The sequence below is a fragment of the Hippoglossus hippoglossus genome, chromosome 17 (genome assembly GCF_009819705.1).
Source record: "Hippoglossus hippoglossus isolate fHipHip1 chromosome 17, fHipHip1.pri, whole genome shotgun sequence".
NCBI lineage: Eukaryota > Metazoa > Chordata > Actinopteri > Pleuronectiformes > Pleuronectidae > Hippoglossus > Hippoglossus hippoglossus.
The window spans coordinates 9,699,688-9,722,810 of record NC_047167.1 but is presented as its reverse complement, the minus strand read 5'-3'; the positions used below and the strand labels follow the sequence as shown (position 1 = coordinate 9,722,810).

At 43.8% G+C, this 23,123-nt stretch overlaps 1 protein-coding gene across 1 annotated transcript; it reads left to right on the top strand.

The window, feature by feature from the left end:
• Positions 1-5,092: 5,092 nt before the first annotated feature.
• LOC117778766 lies at positions 5,093-22,792 on the top strand. Its single transcript, XM_034614546.1, has 5 exons — positions 5,093-5,614; positions 6,248-6,567; positions 19,446-19,516; positions 20,344-20,557; positions 21,131-22,792. Exons 2-5 carry the CDS (start codon positions 6,447-6,449, stop codon positions 21,631-21,633), a joined length of 909 nt encoding a protein of 302 aa, XP_034470437.1. The 5' UTR covers positions 5,093-5,614; positions 6,248-6,446; the 3' UTR covers positions 21,634-22,792.
• The last annotated feature ends 331 nt before the right edge of the window (positions 22,793-23,123 follow it).

The window sequence follows — 23,123 nt, the reverse complement described above, 5'->3', positions numbered from 1 at the left end:
TCACTGCTGGTGTGAGGTGAGAGAGGACAAAATCCTGAGGGCCCTTCAAGCACCGCTGGACGGTCCCCTCCTGCTGTTGATGGGCTGCCAGAAACCTTTTCGGGGCCCCACTAGTCACGCCTCACTGGTGGCCAAAACCACCAAGCTCTGGCTACTCTGACTCGACAGATTTCCTGACCTCCGCAGGGTGGGATCGAATGCTCACTCCCCTCAGCAGGAGAATATTTGCCACTGGGGATCTCCCCCCGAGGCAGCTGGCCGGCTGGAGGCGGTCGTTCCTGTTTGTCCAGCGGACAGGGGTATGAGCATGCCTGCACCTCTTCAGCCGATGGGCCTTTTATTCTTGGCGACAGGTTCCCCGCCCCACCTCCTCTCAGTAGGGTTGGAACGGAGAGGCCACGACCTCCGGGCCTGAAATCTAAACTCCTCGTAAAAAGAGTTAGAACGGGGAGAGAAAACACCCATTCAGACAGCCATTTTTTTCTGTGTTTACTTAATGCCGGGTCAGCTGAGATCAGGGAAAACAACATTCCCTTCTCCGCACCGTGTCCCACATTCTGTCAATCTGCCTTTGTGTGTGTGGATGGGACACACCTACAGGCTGTCATGTACCTGTATCACTGCAGGGAACTGAGTGTTTCTGCTTGTCCTGTCACACTCTGAACTTGTAGTGTAGCAATGATCATTTCTGGCTCATTAGTGATTATCCACAAAGATGGTTTCAGAAACATTTCAAACATTTTCATTGTAATTTTAAAGGACAGCAAGTCCCTGTGTTCGGAAGTTTCTGGCTGTTACAAAAAAGCGCCCGGACACAAGAAGAAAATCGAAAACATCTGTGAGTTCAAACATCTGTACGTCAAAAAAAAAAAATGCACCACTCAGTCAACTTTGGGGTCTTGAGAATGAAGTACGAGGAGACGGTGCAAATGCATTTCAAACAACTTTGATATATGGTGCATGTTGCAACACCTTGCTCATAGTTGGAGTCCTGTCTGGATATGACAATATTTTGCTCATTAATGTCAATACTCCCTGAATTTTCCGCCACATAACAGAAGGATTCTAGCGTCTCCAACAGCTGTTTCATATTTTTCATTCATCTGTCCTTTATTTTGTTGATTAGCCAATAAATTTGATGAATGGTTTAGTCTACAAAATGTCAAAAAATAATAAGGAAGTGTCCATTGAAATCTCTCAGAGGACAAAGTCTAAAACCCCCGGAAAATTTGGTTGACAAAATAATATCGCCATAAGCTCCACTGTGCAGCTGTTCAGGAGTTTTCAGTCGTATCAAATCGTCTTTATGAGCAGATGGAGTTTCATTATTATGAAACCGTAGCTGTTCACTTTAACGATGACTTGTCGTGATGTTGAAGGTTGGGATTCAAATCACTTCTTCATCTGGGAGGTGGCCGTCTCTGGAGCTTTCAATCATGTCACATGATCTTCAACCGCGGATGAAGTTTGCTACTAAACTGACCCTGCGGTGAGATTGTTTGCAGCTACTGCTTTCCAAGCTCAAGAGTCGAGTTTAAAAATCTATTTAAAGCCAACGTGGATGAAAAATGGGAAGTTCTAGGCATCTCCATCTGCTGATGAAGATCATGCAGGATGATAAAAAGCTCCAGGCAGCTCCTAAATGGACACTTCGGGGATGTTGGAAACAATTTTGTTCTGTGATCAAGTGACTCAACAAAAAGAAAGCTTCTTTTTAAAAGTTACGTTGGTCCGTCTGACTTGGATTTAACATTTTATTTTGTACAGTCTTGTTTTACGAATTGTGAATAATGAATTTGTTGATCCACTGACAGTTTTGAGTCCGGATGAATTTCAACTGGAAGTGCAGAGTATGAGTTCGTATCTCCGCTAAGGCAAACGCCATAAAGTGGGAGAAAAGTCCTTTATCGAAACCACTCCAAAAGTTTAGTGGTTTTTCCTTGGCCCGTACCACACCCTGAGGTAATAAGTTTGGAAATGCCTTCACTTTTCTTGCGCCATCATCAGTTCACACCTTTATCTGGTCTAACCATAGGCTGCAAATAAAGATGGGCAACATGACCGCTCCCCAAAGCGTCTCACTCACCCGCTGGTGGCCTGCTGCAATAGAGATCATAAACCCTGCCTCCTCCATGTCAGTGGATAGGACGTTGACTAAAATAAAACGTCAAAATACACGTGTAATAAGAATTTTTTGATGTGTCTGTCATTATCACACTGAAATCTGGTCAAGTGCTCATTTTCAGTTATAATCTGAAATATCATGATTGACAGCTGAGAGTGACTCACCAGTGTTCAAGCGCATGTATCAACAGGACCTCACTACCGACTCCAATGGAAGTCCAATGACATTCCCATTAGCCTGAGCTGTACTTTAAGCGCTAGTTGGAAAACATAGGCATGCTAACGTTTTAAACTAAAATGAACATAGTTTACATTATACCTGCTGCTGTTTGGTGCCATGCTACCAGTAGCATTTAGCTTAAAGCAATGGCTTGGCTACAGCCTCACAGAGCTGTTACCTTGGTTGAAATCTCTTACTCTTGTTGCTTTAAAAAAAAAAGAAGGATGAATTGACTATCAGAATTGTCGCCATTTGATTTTTGATCATTTCAGACCAGAGGGCCCCTGTGAAGCTCCAGCCCTGCCGCCCTCTGCAGCTCCCAGGGTGTGTGCATTCTCTTCATCTATCCACAGAATCAGGCTTCTAATCATAAAACCATGTGCCGACACCATGCTGTTGGATTTGTTTGTATGCTCAGTGATAGAACAAACCTGGAGGACGCCTGCAGGAATGCAGTTTTGAAACGCAGCTTTGAAATGCTCTGATGAATTATAAATTACTGCAGATTTATTTGTGCTACATTCACTTGTTGAGCTAATGTGGAAACACACAGTTATGCAGTTCAGTGTTTTGCTCCTCCTGCTACAGTACGACTCTGTCCCACACATTTGGGTGGGGGTGGTGTGGTGTGGTGGGTGGGGGGGCTTTGGACAGTGTGCTGGATGAGGGGAGTTCCCACTTGAAAACGTAAAAACAAACTTCAAAACCTGGAGGAGGCCCAAGAAAAGAAAGTCACCTTTGGGGTAGAGCGAGAGCACAAAGAGACGGAGAGAAAGGTCAAGTGGGGATAGCGCTGACCTCTGCCCCGAGAAGAAACCAGAGAAACTGGGAATAAAAAATGTAAAAAAAAGTTTAACTGTCTTTAACATCTGGAACAGTCGCTCTCCTTTATTCCTCTCGGTTTCCCCTTCAGCATCACCACCCAAAATCCAAACCACCCACCCTCTTCCCCGTCCCTCTGGACTTGGACAGACTCAGGACAATAAGGGCCCAGACCAACGGCTTATATCCATGGCAACCACAACTCATCCCAAAGGTACACCAGTATGTTTTGGAGAATAGTTTATATTTTCATGTTTTAAAAAAAAAATCAGTTTTATATTCTTGCAAGGAAGTTAAAAATTCCAGCATCATGTTCCTGTGGCTCGCTAAAGACCTGTGCGCGCGCGTGCGTGTGTGTGTGTGTGTGTGTGCTGGTGATATGTTTGTTGTGCTTGTATGGGGTTTAACTGTGGGTTCACAAACAGTGTCATGGTGCAAATCCCTCTCACAAAGCTGAACAGGTTAATCACCTGCGCACACTGTGATGGATGACGAACACACACTTCTGAAACAGACACACACTTCTTGAATTTGTGGAGCCCTCTGCTGAAACGGTTGTTGACTCTAAGTTTACACAGTGGTTCGTTTTTATGGAGGATCTTATTTCCCTCTGGAGGTTTTTATCTCATCTTTTTATGAAGAACAGTGTCATGCCTTGGCAGCAGAGGCAGCGGGATGTGTGTGGTAATCTTTCAAGCGTGTCTCGAGGAGTAGGAAACTGCAGTTTTTATAATCCTGATCACAAATATTACATTTTTATGATCTTCCCTTCCCTCCGGTTGTTATTGAGCTCATCCTTATTATCTGATGGTACATTCCTGCATGTCATGCACCTCGGCTGTTTGCATTGTTGCCTTGTTGGTTGCGACTATAAATAGTGGCGTGGCAGAGACCAGGATCCTCCCTGCATTTGTCTCTGCCTCGGCACAGAGAGTGGGCCCGGAGAGGGAAGCTAAGGAGCTGTTTACCCAGCCTTTGTGCTCGTCAGGCCTCAGTGTTTGCCCTGCAGGGAGTGCCCCAGCTGGAGGGCCCTTCTGTGTGTCGGAGGGTGGGTGGGTGAGTGGAGTGGGGTGGCAGGACAGAACGGGACAATCCTGCGAGTTGGAGGGTGGAGAAGATCTGGGGGCTCCATAAGTTGAGAGTGTGTTTGGGGTGCAGCGAGCTGGAGCATTGGCGTGGCCATCGTTCAGGATGGTGACAGCAGGTGACACTGAAGAGGCCAGGGAACGACTGACTGAGCAAACACGTGAAGTAGAGAGGCAAACATGCCCCAAGTGTGTGTATGTGTGTGTGTACAGAGTGAAGGCCTACAGGTGTTCACAGTCAGCCATGCATGTGTGGACGGAAGAATTTCTTAACTGGCCCACTGGGCGCAGACCCAGAGGATCAGGGGTCAGGAGGCCAAGTCTGACAGGACTGTTGATATTTCTTGTTGGAAAGTCAACCAATCGAAAACAAAGAGATGGAAAAAGACCACAAAGAGAGTCAAAACAACTACGACGGCTCACAACACAACTACGAAAAGATGCATGACATCCAAAGTGAGATGCAAGATCTGGGTATCTTGCTCTCATAGGGAGGGTGCTCTTACATGTCTGTGCCCAGGGGCGCATTGCCTCACAATCCATGCATTTGAGTCTCTCCATGCTCTCTCTGTCTGCGTGTGTGCGAGTACAAGTGGAACATAGTGACACACTCTGTGTAAACACTGAAGGACACATGTCACATATCCTTCTTCCACTGGAGCCCTTTTCCAGAAACGCTCCATGACCGTCCTCTGTGACAATCACTCCCCCCTTTCCTCCCTCCCTCCCTCCCTCCCTCCCTGCTGCTCTCCCTCCCTCTCTCCTCCCAGCGCAGGAACAAAAAGACATCTGAGCTATGTGGATGGGGAAGAAAAATCACTTGTACAGCAGGCCACCGCGCTCCGGTTTCACAGAGTCTGTGACAGGCGGAGGAGCGGGGCGCGCTGTTTTTACGCACAGCCTCCAGTCCTGCGGGGCATTGTACACATTGTCTGGTCGCTGTGTAGTAGACTCCTGAGAAGACACCGGAGCGGCACAGCCTGTGATAGCCTGGATACCTGAGTCCAAACTAAGAGCGAGGTTTAAAAAAGAAAACAGGAGAAGCGCTCGCTTGAGGGACGCGCGGGCTGTCGCTGTGTAAATGGCGTGACGCATGGACTTGTAATATTTAAGAAAGATATTACAACCGAGACAGCGGAGTTTTTTTTTCACTTGAACTTCGCATTCAAACCAACTTTAGATCAATTGACGCGTAAAAGAAGAAGATGCCCGCGCAGAGACTCTCCACGGACGTCCTCTCGATCCTGTGTCGACCTTGACTTTTGAAAGAGGCGCAGAACATTTTGTGAGAGATTTCCCCCGGTGTTATTTACTCATTAACTATATGAGCTGTTTGGAGGCAAGACTGAACAGGTTGCTGGAGGTAAGGAGAGGAGAGCCATGCCTGAAAAACTGGCTTCATTTCATTAAGGTTCATGGTTGGACGTGAGTCAGCAGGGAGACAGCACGAGTATAGCAAATTGAGGACATTCAGTTTTTACACTTCTGCCTGTTTGACTGTCCTCCTATGTCTCTCTCCCTCTGTGCCTCTCTCACTCTCTCTCTCTCTCTGTCTCTCTCTTGCTTATACCATGAGTGTTTGTGTCGCCCCAAACAAACTCCTACATAATTATATTTTATATAGGCTTTGCACTGCGCGGAACCAGTCAGCTGTAAAGTTTATTTTTCCTTGAACTGGCTAGCTGTGCCGCCGGCAATATAAACAACTAAAAATACGTTTGGGATAATTTCACCTATCCCCCAGAGACGATTTTCATTTACTAGAAACAAGACATAAGCAGGAGGTGACTGGTGCGTAAAAAGAAAATGAGCCATCAGAGTGCAGCAGCTTTTCTAGAACATTTGCTTCAGAAAGATTGAGAAATGAAAGTGGGGGTATCTCACCCAAAGGTCAAATCTAACTTTCCATCGTTAAACCATCTGGAGATTTTAAGATGTTGTGACTCTGGCTCCCACGTTAACTGTCTCTCCTCACTATCCTCCTCCTCTTGTTCAGAGGTGCTGAGCCCGGACAGGACACCGGCCAGAGAGAAAGGGAGTTTTGGCCGCGTAAAAGAGAAAAAAGGGAGAAGGAGGCGCCTCTCGTGCTGAAGCGGACCCGCGCGTATAGATGGATCCTTCGTGTTCGCTTCTGCCTCAGAGGAGTCGGCCTGCCCGGAACACCCGCGACCTACTGTGACAGTGAGGTGTGAAACATGACGCACCGCAGCGGCGTATGGATTTCCACAAACATGGGTTGCCCGCAGCTCGGAAGAAGCGTCTCTCCTCCCCTCCCCGGTGCGCACTTGGAGCGGGGCGCTGCGCACAGGACAGCTGGTAAGGCGCAGTTTCGGATTCCCTCTGTAGTGGTTTTTAAAACAATGTCTCGCTCATGTAGAAGATTTACTGTGGACCCGCGCTCTTGTCTCCATGTTTGCCAACACTGTTTGATGTTCGATTTCTTTTTTTTTGCTCCAAACCTCCCTGCACGCACCTGCCAACTGCTGCAGGTCCCTCTGACTCCCAGGGTCACTGGGACCTGGATCCAGTATGGTGCTTTAATGTAGTGTTTATTGGGAGTGTCTGTGAAATGTAAGCCTGGAGGAGAATGGTGGAGCCGTTGGTTCACTGCGTTTTATGAAGTAGAAGTTTTATGATTTATGTTCTCGAGTGTTTACAAGGTGTGAGGAGGTGACGCTGAGCGGTGGAAAAATGTAAATCAAATGACTGTGTGTGTGGCTGAGGAGGAAACAGTGGCAGCCAGGAAGTCTTCCAGTGAGACCCTCACTGTGATGGGCTGCAAATCTAAATATCAAAGTACTGGTCTCACACACACAAACACACACACGCACACACACACACAGAGCTGTATCCATTTCCCTCCTCCAGTGCCTCTGAGCGGATCAGGGGCAGATGAAGTCTTTTAAGCTTCAGTGTTTTGACGTGCTGGAAGTCAAACATGTTCCTGTTCAGCTTCAGATCAAACTGTGTCGCTCACCTCTGTGACGCTGGTGGCCCAGATGCTGTTTCTTTTCTTCATCACACGCTCACAGTTTCAGCTTGTGGTTGATTTTGTCCCTCATTGTGCAAATGATCTAGATTTGTCCATTCAGAGATGCAGAAGAAACAACGTGATGCATCACTGACTCATGCATCAAGAGGTGAACTTTAATACTTACTCACTGACTCAGTGACCCACTGACTCACACAGTCAAGTCCATACAATGTCACCCATGCACATAGATGGGGCTCAGTTGGAGGACAGCAGGCCTCGGCTGCTCGGAGTTGGATCTTACTTTGGTGTTTCCTGTCTCCTCATTGCTTTTCTAAGCTGTTGTGCTCAAACGTTGGGATCACCCGACACATGTCGCACATCCCCCACGACATGCCTGTAAAATGTGCGAAAACATGTCGTGAAACAACCTTGTTTTCCTTCGCTCGTGTCTTTTAAAATCTCAGTTTGTTCTCAGGCCGAACATGAGAGCGTCGCTCTCCGCTTCAGGCATCTCACACTCCCCCGTCATGCTGCCATGCCTTTCACTTCCTCCAGTCAAAGGTCACGAGGTCAGCGGCTCCACATAGGGTCAGGTACTGTGGGCCGGCACGTTCCCTTTACCAGGAGCCTCCTGTTGTGTGGTCTGGTTTGTTTTAACTAGCATGCGGCTTTACGAGAGCTAGCGTGCAGTTTGTTGGTGTTATGGGTTTAACTCTTTCTTGCTCCTCCTCAAGCTCACTGAGACTCCACTTAAACACACAGCATTACAACAACAAAATAAGTTATAATATATAGTCATATAAAAATTATCATCACCACTGATTTATGGAAGCATCCTAATGAGTATATGAGTCACTGGGGCTGCAAACACACTCTGACACAGTTTGTCCTTCAAATCCAGAGCCTGATGTTTTATGTATTCAATTTAACAATCTGAGAAAAATTTGAGGAATGTAATTCTATGAAGTCTTTTTTTATCATCAGATTTACCGAGAAATATATAAGGACTGACTCACCTGGCAACCTCTGGGTTCAAAGAACAGTTTCATTCACTTCTGGAGCTCAATAAATATTATGAAAGCTTTGAAAAACAGCGTTTAGGACTAATTAATATAGCCTTTTTCTTTAGAACTCAAAAAGTGGAATTTGCAAACTGCTCTGAATGCCTAAAACTATAAAAAAAAACATCATCAAGCAGTGGCAGCTTCAACATTTTTTCTCTTTGCATTGAGGCAGGGAAATTAAAGCAGAGCACAGTCTTTTCAGATTAGTGGAAATCTGTCATAGAAAGATGGATGTGTGCTGTGTGCAGTGAGCGCTGTCTTCAGACGTGTCTCCGCCTCAGTGTGTAACGTTACTCTGCTTGTTTTGTCCCGCCGCTAATGGAGAGAGTGCAGCAACAGAGAGAGAGAGAGGGAGAGAGAGAGAGAGATTGATTATGCAACCTGGAGTGCCACAGGGCAACTTCAATCTGGAAGTGCTTAAAGTACGCAGCGACCCACAGTGATTCCTCCGGGGCAAATTGAAGGAGGCATGATCTGACAGAAAGAAGTTTCAATTTGTTGGATGGGTTCTTTCATCACACGTTCTCTTGTGTAAATGTGAGCGCGCTGGGGGAATGATTTCTGTCTGATGTTGAATTGTTTTGTTGTTGTTGTCGAGCACTTTGGCTTCTTCAAGTTCAAACAGCTTAGATTATTCAGAACAAAGCAGCAGTTAATACGTTCGGAGCCACTGATGAAACGTAAAGCTAACTCCTGTCCTTATCGCCAAATCTCCCTCCTTAAAACAACTTTCTCTTTTCAAAAATACAGAAGAATGTTAACTAGTGTTTGTGGGAGAGTTTTTTGATACAATAAGCTGTATTCTTCTGAAATTAGCAGGTCACATTCATTAATCATAGCGTCTGAGTGCCGCTTTGAACTATCAGGCCAGGTCATTAAACCCAGCCTGTCTGGGGCGCGAGAGTGGGCGACACGGAAACACTTTGGAGAGCGCTGGTTCACCCAGACACGGGACACACTATTAATGACCAGTGTGTGTGTTGAGGCGGTCCAGGTATTACTATTATGTTGTGGGAACCTAAATCTGTTTACAAAGTCGCATTATGGGAACTTGTCTTCGTTACTGGGACAAAAAGCAAGTCCCCGTAACAAAATTCGTAAAGTTAGGTCGAGGTTCGGTTTAGGTTAAGGTTCGGTTTAGGTTTAGGTTAAGACTGGCTTAGGTTTAGGTTAGGTTAAGGCAAGTAGTAACCATGGTTAAGGTTAGAGTAATGCTCCAGTAAATCAATGTAAGTCAGTGTGACTTTGTGTATGTGTGTATGTGAGTACTTGTACAGATGTCTTTGTGAGGACCATTTTGAGACTTGACCATACAGAGTGAGGACTTTTTGGCCCGTCCTCACTTTTTGACCCACTTTCAAAAGCTTGTTTGAGGATGTAGAATTGATGTTAGGGTTAGGGTTAGGCAATTAGTTGCGATGGTTAAGGTTAGGGTAACGGGCAAGAGAATGCATTATGCCAATGAGTGTCCTCACTAAGATACAAGCACAAGGTTGTGTGTGTGTGTGTGTGTGTGTGTGTGTGTGTGTGTGTGTGTGTGTGTGTGTGTGTGTGTGTGTGTGTGTGTGTGTGTGTGTGTGTGTGTGTGTGTGTGTGTGTGTGTGTGTGTGTGTGTGATGGCCACTTTTCACAATGTTACTCTCAGGCTCAGCGTGGGCTTAATTTGGAGAAATAACAACATGAGATGGGAGCAGGAAAAGGTCGTGGAGGTGGGGGCTAAGCTAGCGATAAAGGGGATTTTACAAGTGTGTGTGTGTGTGTGTGGCTTTCTATGAAAGGTGACCTGTCCCTGTGTGCATATAACTGAATGTGTGTGTGTGTTTTCAGTTCCTCAGTTCCTCTTCATCCTTCTCCATTCTTTTCTCCTTTGTAACTTCTCACGGCCCCTTTTTTACCGTCGTCCTCACAAACACCGGAAAGTGAAAGCTAGCCCCCTGATCATCGTTCCGACACTGCTGCTAAAATGTGTTCCCATTTAAGGTGAGGCTCACCCAACCGCTCTCTGTGTGGCTTCCTTTTAAAACCAACTTAATCAGGCAGGAATTTGGGTTACGAGGGTCAGGGACACTGGGAAGCTGCCTGACTGAGAAACAAAGTGAAGGAGAGCGAGAAGGTGAGGACACAGATGTGTCACATCAGGGAGGCTGTCTTTATCTCAGGGCTCATGGGAAAAATAGGCCCGGAGATGATGGTGTCCCAACTAATTTACAGATGGGGTAATAAGATGCATATAAGTCTGTTGCATTGTGGGAAATTAGTGCTAACAACTAAACTTTCCAGTGACCCTGCACACTTAATCTTGTAGAGGCTTTTGTATAACATGGAAGTTACAGCTGATGTGGAAAATCTTGCAGCAGGTTTTGTATTTCTTTACTTTAGTAAAAACTCTTCTCTCTCCCTACATTGCAGTAACTGAAGCTGATGATGATGATGGTGTGTTAACGGGTAATTATGCCTGATTACAACTTTGTCTTATTGGCCACCATTCCAGTTTCTAATAATAACCCTGTATTCATCAGTTTAATTGCTCTGACCTGGGAACAAGTTCAGCAAACACAAGCAGTCACCCAACAGTCATTAAAGCTGCACTTCTTGATTTGTTTGGGTCACCTGGGGGCAGCAGAACAAACTGTAAACAATGACCATTACAAACATGTTTTAAAAAACTCTGGCCTACACATTTGCCTTCATTCAATTGTGTTTTTTTAACATAGACTGTATACAAAGATGGATGACATGACAGCTCCCCAAAAGTGAAGCCAAAGTGTCTCAGTCACCACCTGGTGGCTGGCTGCAGTATAGGTCATAAATCCTGATGTATGTTGAGATTTAAATAAAACAGTAAAATTTTGATTCTCAAAAACAAAACAGTTCAATCAAATATGCTAAAATGTTCCAGCAAATGAGGAACATCAGAGTCCAGCGATAATTTTCTTGATTGTCACTTGAAAAAAACACTTTTAAATTTCAGAGAGTCGTCTAAACCGTTGTTATCATAAAATTATTAATTAGTAAAACTTTGAACCAATTCCCAAATCTTAAAGCTAAATTTAGCATTTTTAAAAGAGACAATTAAGGCAGTAAACAAGAAAAGTATTACCCAGACTATTCATCAATCAGAAGTTTAGAAGTTTTACAGTTTATGAATAAATTACTATCAACGTTTCAAGTATGCCCAGTTTTTGCCTTCACCTATGGAGATGGATTAAATAATCTGGGTGAATTGTTGAGTTGGTAAAACCTATGTGATCGTTTGTTTTTCAGTAATGTCCCTGTGTTTTCTGCATTTACCTCTGAGAGCGGAGTAATTGTTGTTTATACTGTAATACATTCAATTATCCATTTATTAGTTCACTTTTTAAATCTATAGAGTTGTGAGCAAATGATCCACTTACTGTTAGTGGATTATTTTATTCCATTATTGTATTTATCTCCCAACTGGCGTCAGAAAAACTTGCAAATCTAATTATCACATACTGAGGAATTATTTCAGGTTGTTAATGTTATTGACAGACAGATGAAAACAGTGACGTGATTAGAAGGAAGCCAGACATCCTGGCAGAACATTGACAGCTATTAAATATCAATTTGACCAAACACGCAGTCTGGCAAGTAGAACAAACAAACACGAAAGGAAACATTTGATTGGCATATGTGAAACCTGCAGCCTGGATGCCTCAAGGGAGAGTCTGAACATCTGAGCAGCTAAATCAACAGTTTCAGGACAGCGATGGCTCCAGTTATTCCTGTACACATGATACATGATGAGGTTAGAAACTCCGCTTCACAGTGGGAGTATGTTTCCTTTTGTGGAGTCAGGTGGCTCCGGTGTTTAAGATGATCACAGCAGCTCCTTCTTCTTCTCTGTCGTAATAATGCCATCAGGGCTGCAGCTCGGGGTTAATGTGCTGGTCATGGATGACACTTTTACATCCCGTGGAAATGTGCGTTTTGCCGTGCTTGTTGTGACCCGCTGATCCCAGCACTTTGATGACCCGCACTAACTCTCTTTGCAGCACCTCTGGCAATTTGAACCCGCACGTGTGACGCTGTTAATCCAGAACTGTTACTCTTCAAACACAGAGCTCCCTGCTGAATGTGCTTCCTTTATCCCACTAAAGCACCATTAGACACGTTCCTGTGCAGTTCTTCTCTTTGGTGTGGAGAGAAGGCTGCAGGGCCAGTGAGGTAAATCACTAATCACTCAGGTTTGTCATCAACAAACCAATAAGTTTTTCCTCTAATAGGTTCTTTTAATATGGAACAGGTTGTAATGTCTGACCCTACAGGCAAGGCTTTGAAGAGGTACTGTTGTCTGTAGGAGTTAACCCTGCACATGCTGATGATCTGCAACATATTCAGCATTATATTCAACATGAATCTTAAAGCTGCATCTATCACTTCTTTTTGCAGAATCATTGACACATCATCATGTTATTAAGTTGATTTTATGATAACATGTTAGCAGACAGTCGCCTGCTTACACAACAAACCTAGAGTTGTGTTTCTGTGCTCCTGATGAACACAAGTTTAATATTTCCTCTCCTTTCAGCTCTGTTTTTGGTCTGCACCTTTTTTGGAGGGAAGTATTTGGCTCCTTAGCTGCTAAGTAATCCAATATATTCAATAGACCCTTAACTTTACTGAGCAAGTTGTGTGCAGTGTGTTTAATAATAAAAAATGCTCCAATGCTCTGAGGACCTGAGAGGAACTGCAGAAACAGTTGATAATTCTTAAGCCTGGAAATATAATTTAAGCAGTTGTTTATAGAAAAAAGCAGCTTTAAATATTGGTATTAGTTGAATCTAGTATTACAAATTATTCAAAACTCCTGGCTTCATTATGAAAAAGTTATATTGTTCAATTATTGATTAATTCCTCAAACTAACAAATGTTAGAAACAAGTGAAAAACTACCTCTCATTCCTAAACTCCAGGGCCAGTTAGTTTAAACATACCAGCAATACAGAACTTAATATGGCTAAAAATGATATAGAGATTAAAATACCATACCAGTCAATTTCGATAATTAACAGGATTATTATTTATTTATAGTTTAAGGACAAATGTCTGCTCCTGAGTGAAGGTTGTGGTTTTAAACTTGTCTTTGAATGACAAACACTTGATGAAGAACTCTACCAATTTTAACGTATAACTAGCCAGAGTATTTATGATGGTTATAGCTATCTTACTATTGATGTGACATTATTACTATGCAGGATTTTGTATTTTGTACATGATTTTTCTATGGATATTTATGATCTACTATAACGTGTATATTCTCTCTTTCTTAGAAGCAATATATTGATCTTATATATCTGATTATCTAATTTGTTGACTGGTTTTCGGTGGTCGATCAATCAACTATTTGTCTCAGCAATAAACAGTCAGTGAGTATCACCTGTCTCCGCCGTCCTGGTGGGGCCCGGCCCTGCAGCTCATGTTATTCACAGTCAGTCACTCTGCTCCTGACTGACCCGTCCTCTCAGACCACCATGTTTTATTCTCTCTCTCATGCTTTGCAGTCTGATACTGGCCTGAAAGAATCTCAGACACCTACAGGCTCACGTGTTGTTGTCAGTCGCTTGATAAAACCTCCTGGTGGCTGAGGTCATACAGATTCACTCATCTCCTGACCATCCTCCTCCAGGCTCTGTGGAGTCTTCACTTCTGACTACCCCAGTGTGTGCACATGTGTGTGTGCGTATGCAAACATATGTGTGAATTTGACAAAGGCTTGATACCTCTGTGTCTTTGTGGCAGAAAAAAGGTATATGAGAGTTCAGAGCAGCAGAGAGAACGGCTGTGTGCTCCAGTGTGTGTGCACATATGTGTGTACTTTCTGGGGGTTTAAATTGAGGGGTTGGGGGGGGGGGGGCTACCTACCTATCTGAACTGAGGCATGGGACCTGCTATCTGTTTCTCATTTTCGGCGGCGCTCTGTGGTTTTCAAGCAGTGACAGGCCTCAGAGTGGAAACTGGCACTAACGAGCAATTACATCCTGCCTGCCTGCCAGGGATTATGGGATTACAGGCTGACCGGGCTTCAATCTGCTCTCTCTCTCTCTCTCTCTCTCTCTCTCTCTCTGCACTCTCCCTCTCTTCCCTGTGCTCTCCTGTCAGACCTTCCCCCCCCCCCCATTCAGTCGCTCAATTATCTTTTTCTCATTTGTCCCCGGACAATAACCCATTCTCAGGTTTTTTAATTCTCCGTAACTCTTATCATGTGATTCTTTCACATCTCATTCCCTCCACCGCTCCTCCTCCGGCTTTTCCTTCCTTTGACTTTGCGGCTGCCCCGCCTAGTTAAGACGTTAACTGCTGAAGAGTGAAATTGGTTCAGAGGAAAAGGGGAGAATAGCTGGTTTAGAGAAAAATACTTTAATTTTTATTAAACATGAAATTGACATGACATGAAATTCACAAATGTTACTTTAATTTGAAAGAAAATATATTTTATCTGTGTGTAGCCAATTGAATTAATTTTTGGAAGTTGCTCCAACTATTTTCCTTTCTCAGTTTATAGCTCTAGATCACATATTTATCCCTTTTCTTAGACTCTTGATTTAGATTGAAAACAGTCATCCAGTCAGAATGTGAGCACTCGGTGTTACACCCTGAAGCCCCTTCATTGACATCCTGAAAAAATATTAAACTCTGTCAACGCCACAAGCAAGATCAAAGCAAAGTTACAAAACCCGTTTTCACACCGCTCTGGATGAATATATGCAGAGCTCTGGGGCACATGCATGTACAGCAGATATCATCATCATGCCTCGGTTTTTTGTGGGACCTCCACCGATCTCTGAGTGTCTGGTAGTGATCAGACGGCTCTCCTGGTGTTCTGCCTCTCTCCCCTGCATCTCCCCTTACACCACAGGTGTCTTTTATTGAGCCAGCCGTGATTTACTGTACTCCAGGTTTCCTCCTCGCCGCTGCAATCAGGCACCGCCTTAGTGACAGGTTAAAGCTCCAGGTCAGAACATTTCACGCACGCGCTTACAGCAGAGAGCAGAGTGCGTCTCTAATAGGTGGTCATTATCAGAGAGGTTTGGCTTTTAGAGGGAGGTGAAACAACAGGGGACTTTCTTTTTTTTTTAACATGTTGAGAGGTTTATGGAGGCTCTGCGGGCACAGCTCAGGTCTGAGGCTGTAATAGTATACAGTAGGCACATAGATCACTAATCAGAAACACATTCATGTTGCCCTGGTTCCTTTCTGTGTATGCTTTAAGAAAATAACAATAATAACGTCTTTTAAAGTAGTACACAGAGAATTATTGTATTATTTATGTGGCCTTACAAAGCCAAGGTGGTGTAATGATGCTGACGTTAAGAGTTCGAGAGTAAAAATTGAAGGCTCATATGGATGTATGTATGGATGGATGGATGGATGGATGGGTGGATGGATGTATGTATGTATGTATGTATGTATGTATGTATGTATGGATGGATGGATGGATGTACAGTTATCTACAATGTTCTTGCTCTCGTCCGTTCAAACTAACTGAGCCCGTTTAACAAATAATCTTTTAATGAAAAGCAAATGTAGCTTAACCACATGAAGTCATGTAAATTCCACTAGAGTCAACAGGACTTTTTAGTTTACGATTAGATTCATGTGGATTCAAAAACTCAGTGACTGAGATGTTGTCTCTTCAGAATGTATTTTTGAGAACAGGAAATTTGAACAAATATGTATTTACTCTGTTCTGGCTTCATGGCAGTCTAATAATGAAGTGATATGTCATATTTTCATTGTAAAGTACAGACAATAATGAATAAAAACTCTCATATTGTCCCTGCTTTAGGGCACAAGCATGTTCAATGCACGTTATATTCAGTGACCTGGCTTCTGTAGTGGCAGCGTCTGTTTCTTTACCTCATAAAAGACATATTAGCAACAACTTATAGCAGCAGAATAAGCTGCAGGAAATAGTAGCTGACTCTGGGCTCTATGGGCTGAACCTGCTTCAGGAGGGTTTACTCACTTAGCTAAATGTGAACCACTGGAGCGCAGAGGACCAACAATGCAAATGGAAGGTGACAAGACCTCTGCTTCTCTCTGCTGCAGACGTGCAGACTGATGGACAAATCAAAGGCTTTAATCAGCCAAACAAGGAAGGATCTCATGCCTCGCCTTTCTAAACACGCATTGGAAATGCGCACATATGCAGCATTGGATCTGAAACTGTACGCGCGCACACACCATCAGTGAGCTTGAGTCGGTCTGGTGCTCCTCAGGACCAGTGTCCCCCTCCCTCTTGTAATCTTCTCTCCACACCTCAGCTCCCCAAAGCACCTCATCCCCTGAAAAGGCTGCAGGCATCGGGCTGTAAACGGCTCCAGAGTACCGAGGTGAAATGAACCAGCAGACGGGCCTATATGTAGACTCCCGGCTCGCTAATCTAAGTGGGGCTAAACACTCCCAGCTGTGGTATTAGTGACTCAGAATGGCACCTCTTCCGAGAGCCGGCGAGGATCTGTAACCCTGCGTCCCACCTCACACCAGGTCTTAAATCAGCTCAGAGTCAGAGGGAGCGAGAAGTCGACACAGTTTGGTTTTAGGTTGCAGGGGTGGCTTGCACTCCGTCTGTCTGTCTGAATTATGCTCAGTCTGTCTCTCCCTGTCCTCTTGTTCCCTCTCCCACCCCTCTGTGTCTGAACCCCCCCCCCCCCCCTCTCTGGATCACCACAGCTGGAACATGCAGTATTGCATAAATGAATCAACAGGTCTTATCACGACCTCTGATCCTGAACTTGTTGTCGGTCTTCCATCTCGCAGCGCAGACAGAGCTGCTTTGACTGTTAAATAAACATGCTACGCTACATATCAGTGAGATCTACGAACGGCACATGCTCAAAGACGCTGCTATGTGCGCTCAGCATCGCTGTAGTTCACTGCCGAGGTTATACAAAGCTTCTTAGAGATGGCAGATGTGGTTTCAAAGATGCTGGAGGTATCAGACGGTTGTTCCCCCCGACTAACCTTTGACTAAGCTGGGTGAAAAGTATTTTACAAGAGAGAGAAAAGTAAAGAGGGGAATTGAAAAGGTCAGAAAAAACCAGAACACAACCCACAAAGTTAAAGTTCCAAAAGAAACACAAGAGGAAAGTGGTATTTTCTGACTAATTTGGCTGATGTGAGACTTTGCAGGAGGCTGCTCCAAAGTAACAACAGTTTTTTACTTTAACTATTGAACCATCAGAAAGCTTTCAAGTCTGGGGTTTTGCTCCCCTCCTACTCTATTTTCAGTCTTTTGAAATGTAGCACACAATTTATATTAAATTTAGAATGATGTACAATGTAAATGTATGAATGTAACATACTCTATAGACAAGACGTCCTTAAATGGCTCAGAGAACCTTTTTGAGCACCTTTAAATCCATGTCGATGTGGCAACTGTCTCCGCTGCAGAGGATTCTGTGATATGATCAACATCTCCAGAACAGATGCTAATGAGCCGCGGCGCTGTTTCTTCAACTGCTGTTTCTTCAACTGCTGTTTCTTCAGCTGCTGTTTCTTCAACTGCTGTTTCCAAGATAAACAATTAGCTGTCATTGTCACTTTCATGAGCAGTTTTTGAAGATGAGCTACTGGGCCCTGAGAAATTGTAATGGTCATTTCTCGAGGACTGCAAGAGCTGGTCCAGAGAAAAAAGATCTGTTACACAAATATATGCTAATTTTACAAGAAATTCTTTGCTTTTTTCAGGTGAATCTCTTTGTTTTACCACGACAGACCTCTAAAGATAAACAAAGGAAAAATTATTAATTCTTTACGGCCAAAGTTTTATTTGGATCTGCACCAAAATAGACACACTAATTAATATCACTCCTCTGAACATCTCTGAATATTTTCATCAAGATTCATGAATAATTCTCTGTGAAATCAAAGAAAATGCAGAAAACAAATTGTGGATCCACCCTCTGATTCGGGTTCCACACCAAATTTGATGGGTTCTTTCCTGACCCATACCACATCCTTCCACCGAGGGTTGTCATAATACATCCAGTGGTTTTTATGTAATCAAAACCAATCAACCAATAAATGGACAGGGGTGAAACCTAACCACCTCGGAGGAAGTCATGGAGAGAATTAAGTGAGTACAGTTTAGATTATACGATAAATAGGGGTTAAGATCAATATAAGACAGGTTATAAATAGGATTTTTTTTTTTTTCCGAGATAGTCCAAATGATATGCCTATAAGTACGTTGTACATTAGAAGAGTGTAAGGTCACTGTAATCATTCCCCCTGTTCATAATGGCTGTGAAGAGAATCTTTCCAGATGTTTCTACAACGTAAGACATTGTTTTCGGTATCTTTGTGCATGTCCTTGTCGTTCTATTGGTTGGTTGTTCCACTACTTCAGTCGACACTGAAATATCTCAACCACTGGATTTATTTCATTTAATTGTTCTTAGTACCCGGAGGATGACTTGATGACTAATGACTTGATGCAGGTCATTTGAGGAACAGGACTTGAGGTTCCTATGTTTTTGATGCTCTACCCATTGCTCATTCTCACATTTACGAAGCCACAAAAGAACCAGATTACCTCATGGGCTCTCGGCAGCCGGAACAATCCTCCACCCTGCACGTACTATATATAAACATCTGCATCCATGACACTTCTTATCACCTGTCCTGCATCTCTGTGGTTTTTGTCTGGGACCTCCGCGAAGTGCTCCCGCTATGCCTGGTTCCCCCTGCTTGTACGTGTGCCACTGGAATAACCTTGAAGAATGCTTTTGACGAGTCTATCGCAGGCGCTGGCTTTTGTTGCTGGTCTGCGGCTGTTTGCATGGTCGTATGAGTCGACAAGCCACCACTGGCCACACTGGCTGGCAGAAAACACTGGTCTTTGACTGGAGCAGCAACAAACACCGTCCTCGGGCATAGAAGACGTGATTTATGTGACACGTCAGTGTGCTCAGGGGCCCGCGGCGCTGTTTTTTTGTTTTTTGTTTTACAGTATCTGGACAATTGTGAATGTATAGACTTCATATCGCCCGCATGTTGTGCCTTTTAGTTTATGTTAGTCCTTTCAAAGTTCTGGGAGGAAGAAGGTTGACACAGTGAAGGCTTGTTCTTGTTCTTACATTCCTCTCTCGCTTGTTCTCTCTCTCTCTCTCTCTCTCTCTCTCTCTCCAGGTGGGACCAGATGCAGGGCTCGGAGGAAAGATAGACAGGAGGTTACCTCTGTAATGTCAGCTAAGGCCAAGGTTTGTCAGGAACACACGTTGATGCCAAAAGAGATCCGTGAAACTCTCCTCTTTCTCCGCATTTTTCTTCCTCTTATCTTCTGTTGCCTCTTCTACTCTCTATTCATCTTTTTATCATTCCATCTCTGCAAATAACCGCCAGCCTGCTCACTTTTCTGAGACAGAGATATGTGTTTTTATGTGCTTTTAATAAGTGTTATCTCATTGTCTTTAACTATAAAGCTCTTTGTCAAATTTTGGATTTTATTGCCATGATTGCTACTATTTTAAATGCTTTGCACCTCTTTGCTAGTAATCGAGTAATTGAATACAGATTATCAACAAAAATCTAGGAATATTATTTTTGGAATTGTGTGTATTTGTATTCTTGCTGAGTGTTAGTTGAGAAGCTTGATACCATCGTCGTGTCTGTCTGCTAAATATGAAGCTGATATTAGCTTAGCATAAACACTGAAAACAGGGGGGAAAAAGTTAGCCTGGTTCTGCTAAAAGATGCACAGTGAACGAATAGTCTTAAATAATTTTGCTTTATGAAGTTGCACCAAACTCTGCAGCGTGATCTTTTTCTGCTCAACATGTAAATGGGCAACAGGTTCATCTTAACAACTTTATAAAACGATAGCTGACAATGTTGCTCCGCCCACAAACATTTGGCCAAAAATCTAGAAATCAATCGGTGCTGCTCTGCTTTCTATGTCCTAGTGGCATGACATTTTTCTTTCTTTTTTTAAGAATCCCTGGCTTATTCGCTCTTTTATTCATTTATTATGCCAACATTGACATAGAAGAAAGTCAGATAAATAAACGCTCTCATCTGTGTCCTGTAGGTGCTGCTCTGGGTGCTCCTCTCTCTGCTGCCTCTAGTGGAAGGAGCTCATATGAAAGCTGGTGCTGCCAGTGTGGCATCGGACTCGGGCCACGCTGTGGGCCTGCTGGGAGGGCAGGAGGAGCGAGAGCTTCCTGTGACGTTACCAGAGGTGGTGGAGGACGAGGAGCAGGAAGACGACAGTGACCCTTACTCTACTTGGCACGCTCTATATGGTACTGAAGCTCTTATGAAGGAGACATTTACAGCACGTCTGCTTCACCGTGCAGGATTAGCATGTGGCTGGAGATCTGCTCTATATCTCAGTCATCTAAATATGTATGTGAGTTAAAAGGTGACCAGCTATTTTAGCTTTAAAGGGATTAAAATGAACAATGAAAATTCACTCATTATCTCCTCACCACTATGCCGATGGAGGGTGGGTGAAGTGTTTGAGTCCACAAAACACTTTTGGAGTTTCAGGGCTAAACAGCGTTGCAGCCAAATCTAATACAATTGAAGTGAATGGTGACCGATTCTTCAAACAAACAAAAAATAACATATAAATGCCTCCATCCTGCTCCTGTTGTCTCATCCAAGTGTCCGGAAGCCCCGACAATCAAATTCGACCCAAAACTGTGTCTTTTACACCATGTCTTTATATATTACGAGTGAATTTTCATTTTTCAGCGAACTATCCCTTTAAGGTAAAGTGCAGGAGAATTTGAGTCTCATTGCTTGTAATGACTTTGAATAAATGCTTTCATGCCAGCTCTCTGTTTACCCCTTCTATTTCCTCTCTGTTCCAGACCCATTTGTAATGGATGAGGTGGATGACCATCCCAGTAGTCGTTGGGCGGGGCGTTCTCCACGCTCCTCTGACCCCACAGAGCCTCAACCCACAGGATCACAGAAGAAAAAGAAGAAGAGGAAGAGGAAAGACAAGGAGGAAGTGGAAGAGACGGGGAAAAGAGATAAAAAGGGCAGAGGTAAAAACAGGCGGCCAAAGCAGAGCAGCAGGGACTGCCGGGTGGAGAAGAGAGAGATGAAGGTTCGGGACCTGGGCCTCGGGTTTGACTCGGATGAGATTGTCCTCTTTAAGTTCTGTGTGGGCTCCTGTCAGTCCTCAAGAACAAATTACGACCTGGCACTGAAGGCACTGCTGGAAAACGGGTCGGTGCCCCGGCGCAAAGTCAGCAGCCACCCCTGCTGCCGGCCCGACCGGTACGAGTCGGTTTCCTTCATGGACGCCCAGACCACTTGGAGGACCATCCAGTCTTTATCTGCTGCCAGCTGCATGTGTGTGGGCTGAAGATACGAACGAGGGAGAGGCTGATGAGAGCCGGTGTCATCCATCCTGATGGGAGAGGTGTCGAGAAGCAAGACCTGGGTGTAGGAAGCAGCAAGAGGGGCGCACTGTCATATTCACAGAGCAGAGGAAATACTGATGGCTGCTCTATGGCTTCCTGTGGTGCATTTCCAGATGAGGATAAGGAGGAGTGGGTGCAGCTGCATGATAGAGGGCGAAGGTCAGAATCAGAGATTGAGGGGGAGGTCAGCAGAGAATCACAGGCTGGATTTACAGTCGTCTCATCAAAGAATAACTTGTTACTGGTTACGGCAGGATGCAGCAGACCAGTCATTACTCATAGAGGAGACGCTTTATGTGAACATGTTTTGATGTAACATGGGCGAGACAAAGCTCAAGGGACACAGAGAAAAGACGCAGTTAATGGACTGACACTGTGTTTATGAACTGAAAAGACTGATGTGATGTTCACAATTACTCACAGTGACGCCAGAAGTTCAATATCTTTTTTTCTTCCCACACAAAGACGGGGACATTACATTGGGCCGTTTCTATGTTCAGGTGAACTCAGCCAAATGGATGCCATGCATCTTCATGTATTACTGTATAAAAGTAAAATATATTTATTTCTGATAAATTATTTATTTATTATAGCTTCATATGTGAGCTGTTTTTATGAACTCTATATTGTAGATAAATATCTATTTATTGCCTCAGATTTTCATGTCGACAGTTACTTCTGCTCACAGACAGTACGTGCATATCTGTTAAAGATGCTGATTTTCACATTTGTTAAACACCGCTCGAGCCCGGGCTGAATGGCTGATTCTAGATTCTGATGATTGGATACACTTTACGTTTCGGGAAAAAGTATCCAAAAGTGCAGATGTTGTCTAATATGTGACATCAGAAACAAATTGACCTGCATTGAAACGATGTGGTAAACTCAAGAAATGACCATCTCACATACTTGAGAGCAGATCTCAGGTTTTGTGGTTACTTCTGGATAATAACATAGTTTTTTTCCACAGAGAAATAGAAAAGAAAATCAGCTTTACATCTAGAATGTATGTACAGCAAACAAGTAAAACATGTATACTACAGTACCTCAACGTTTCTCATTTTACAGTTGTCACATTATTATTATTATTATTATTATTATTATTATATGAAGTTTCCTTTATTTTTGTATGGCATTATCCTCCAAGGGAATAAAGTTTTTTATATATACATCTTGTTATCACTGCTACTTTACCCATTGCAGATTCAATGTGTTTTCTCCAAGTCTCCAACTGACCTCTACAATGACTTTTGTGGTATCAACAACTCTACTCTTCTTTTCCCCCGTTCAACTCACATGAGACATTTTGTGTTATAGCGCCACCTTTTGGCGTAAAATAATAAGTAAGATTTGCTCCTGTGGTCACTAGTTTGAAGTGAAGGGAGTGTGGCTCTCCTGCCACCTGTCTGTCAAACAGGTTAAAAACAGATCA

Coding starts and splice junctions, on each gene's coding strand:
- LOC117778766 (XM_034614546.1), top strand. CDS start 6,447: ATGACGCACCGCAGCGGCGTATGGATTTCCACAAACATGGGTTGCCCG. Junction 19,517..20,343: donor TAATGTCAGCTAAGGCCAAG/GTTTGTCAGGAA, acceptor TGTGTCCTGTAG/GTGCTGCTCTGGGTGCTCCT. Junction 20,558..21,130: donor TACTTGGCACGCTCTATATG/GTACTGAAGCTC, acceptor TCTCTGTTCCAG/ACCCATTTGTAATGGATGAG.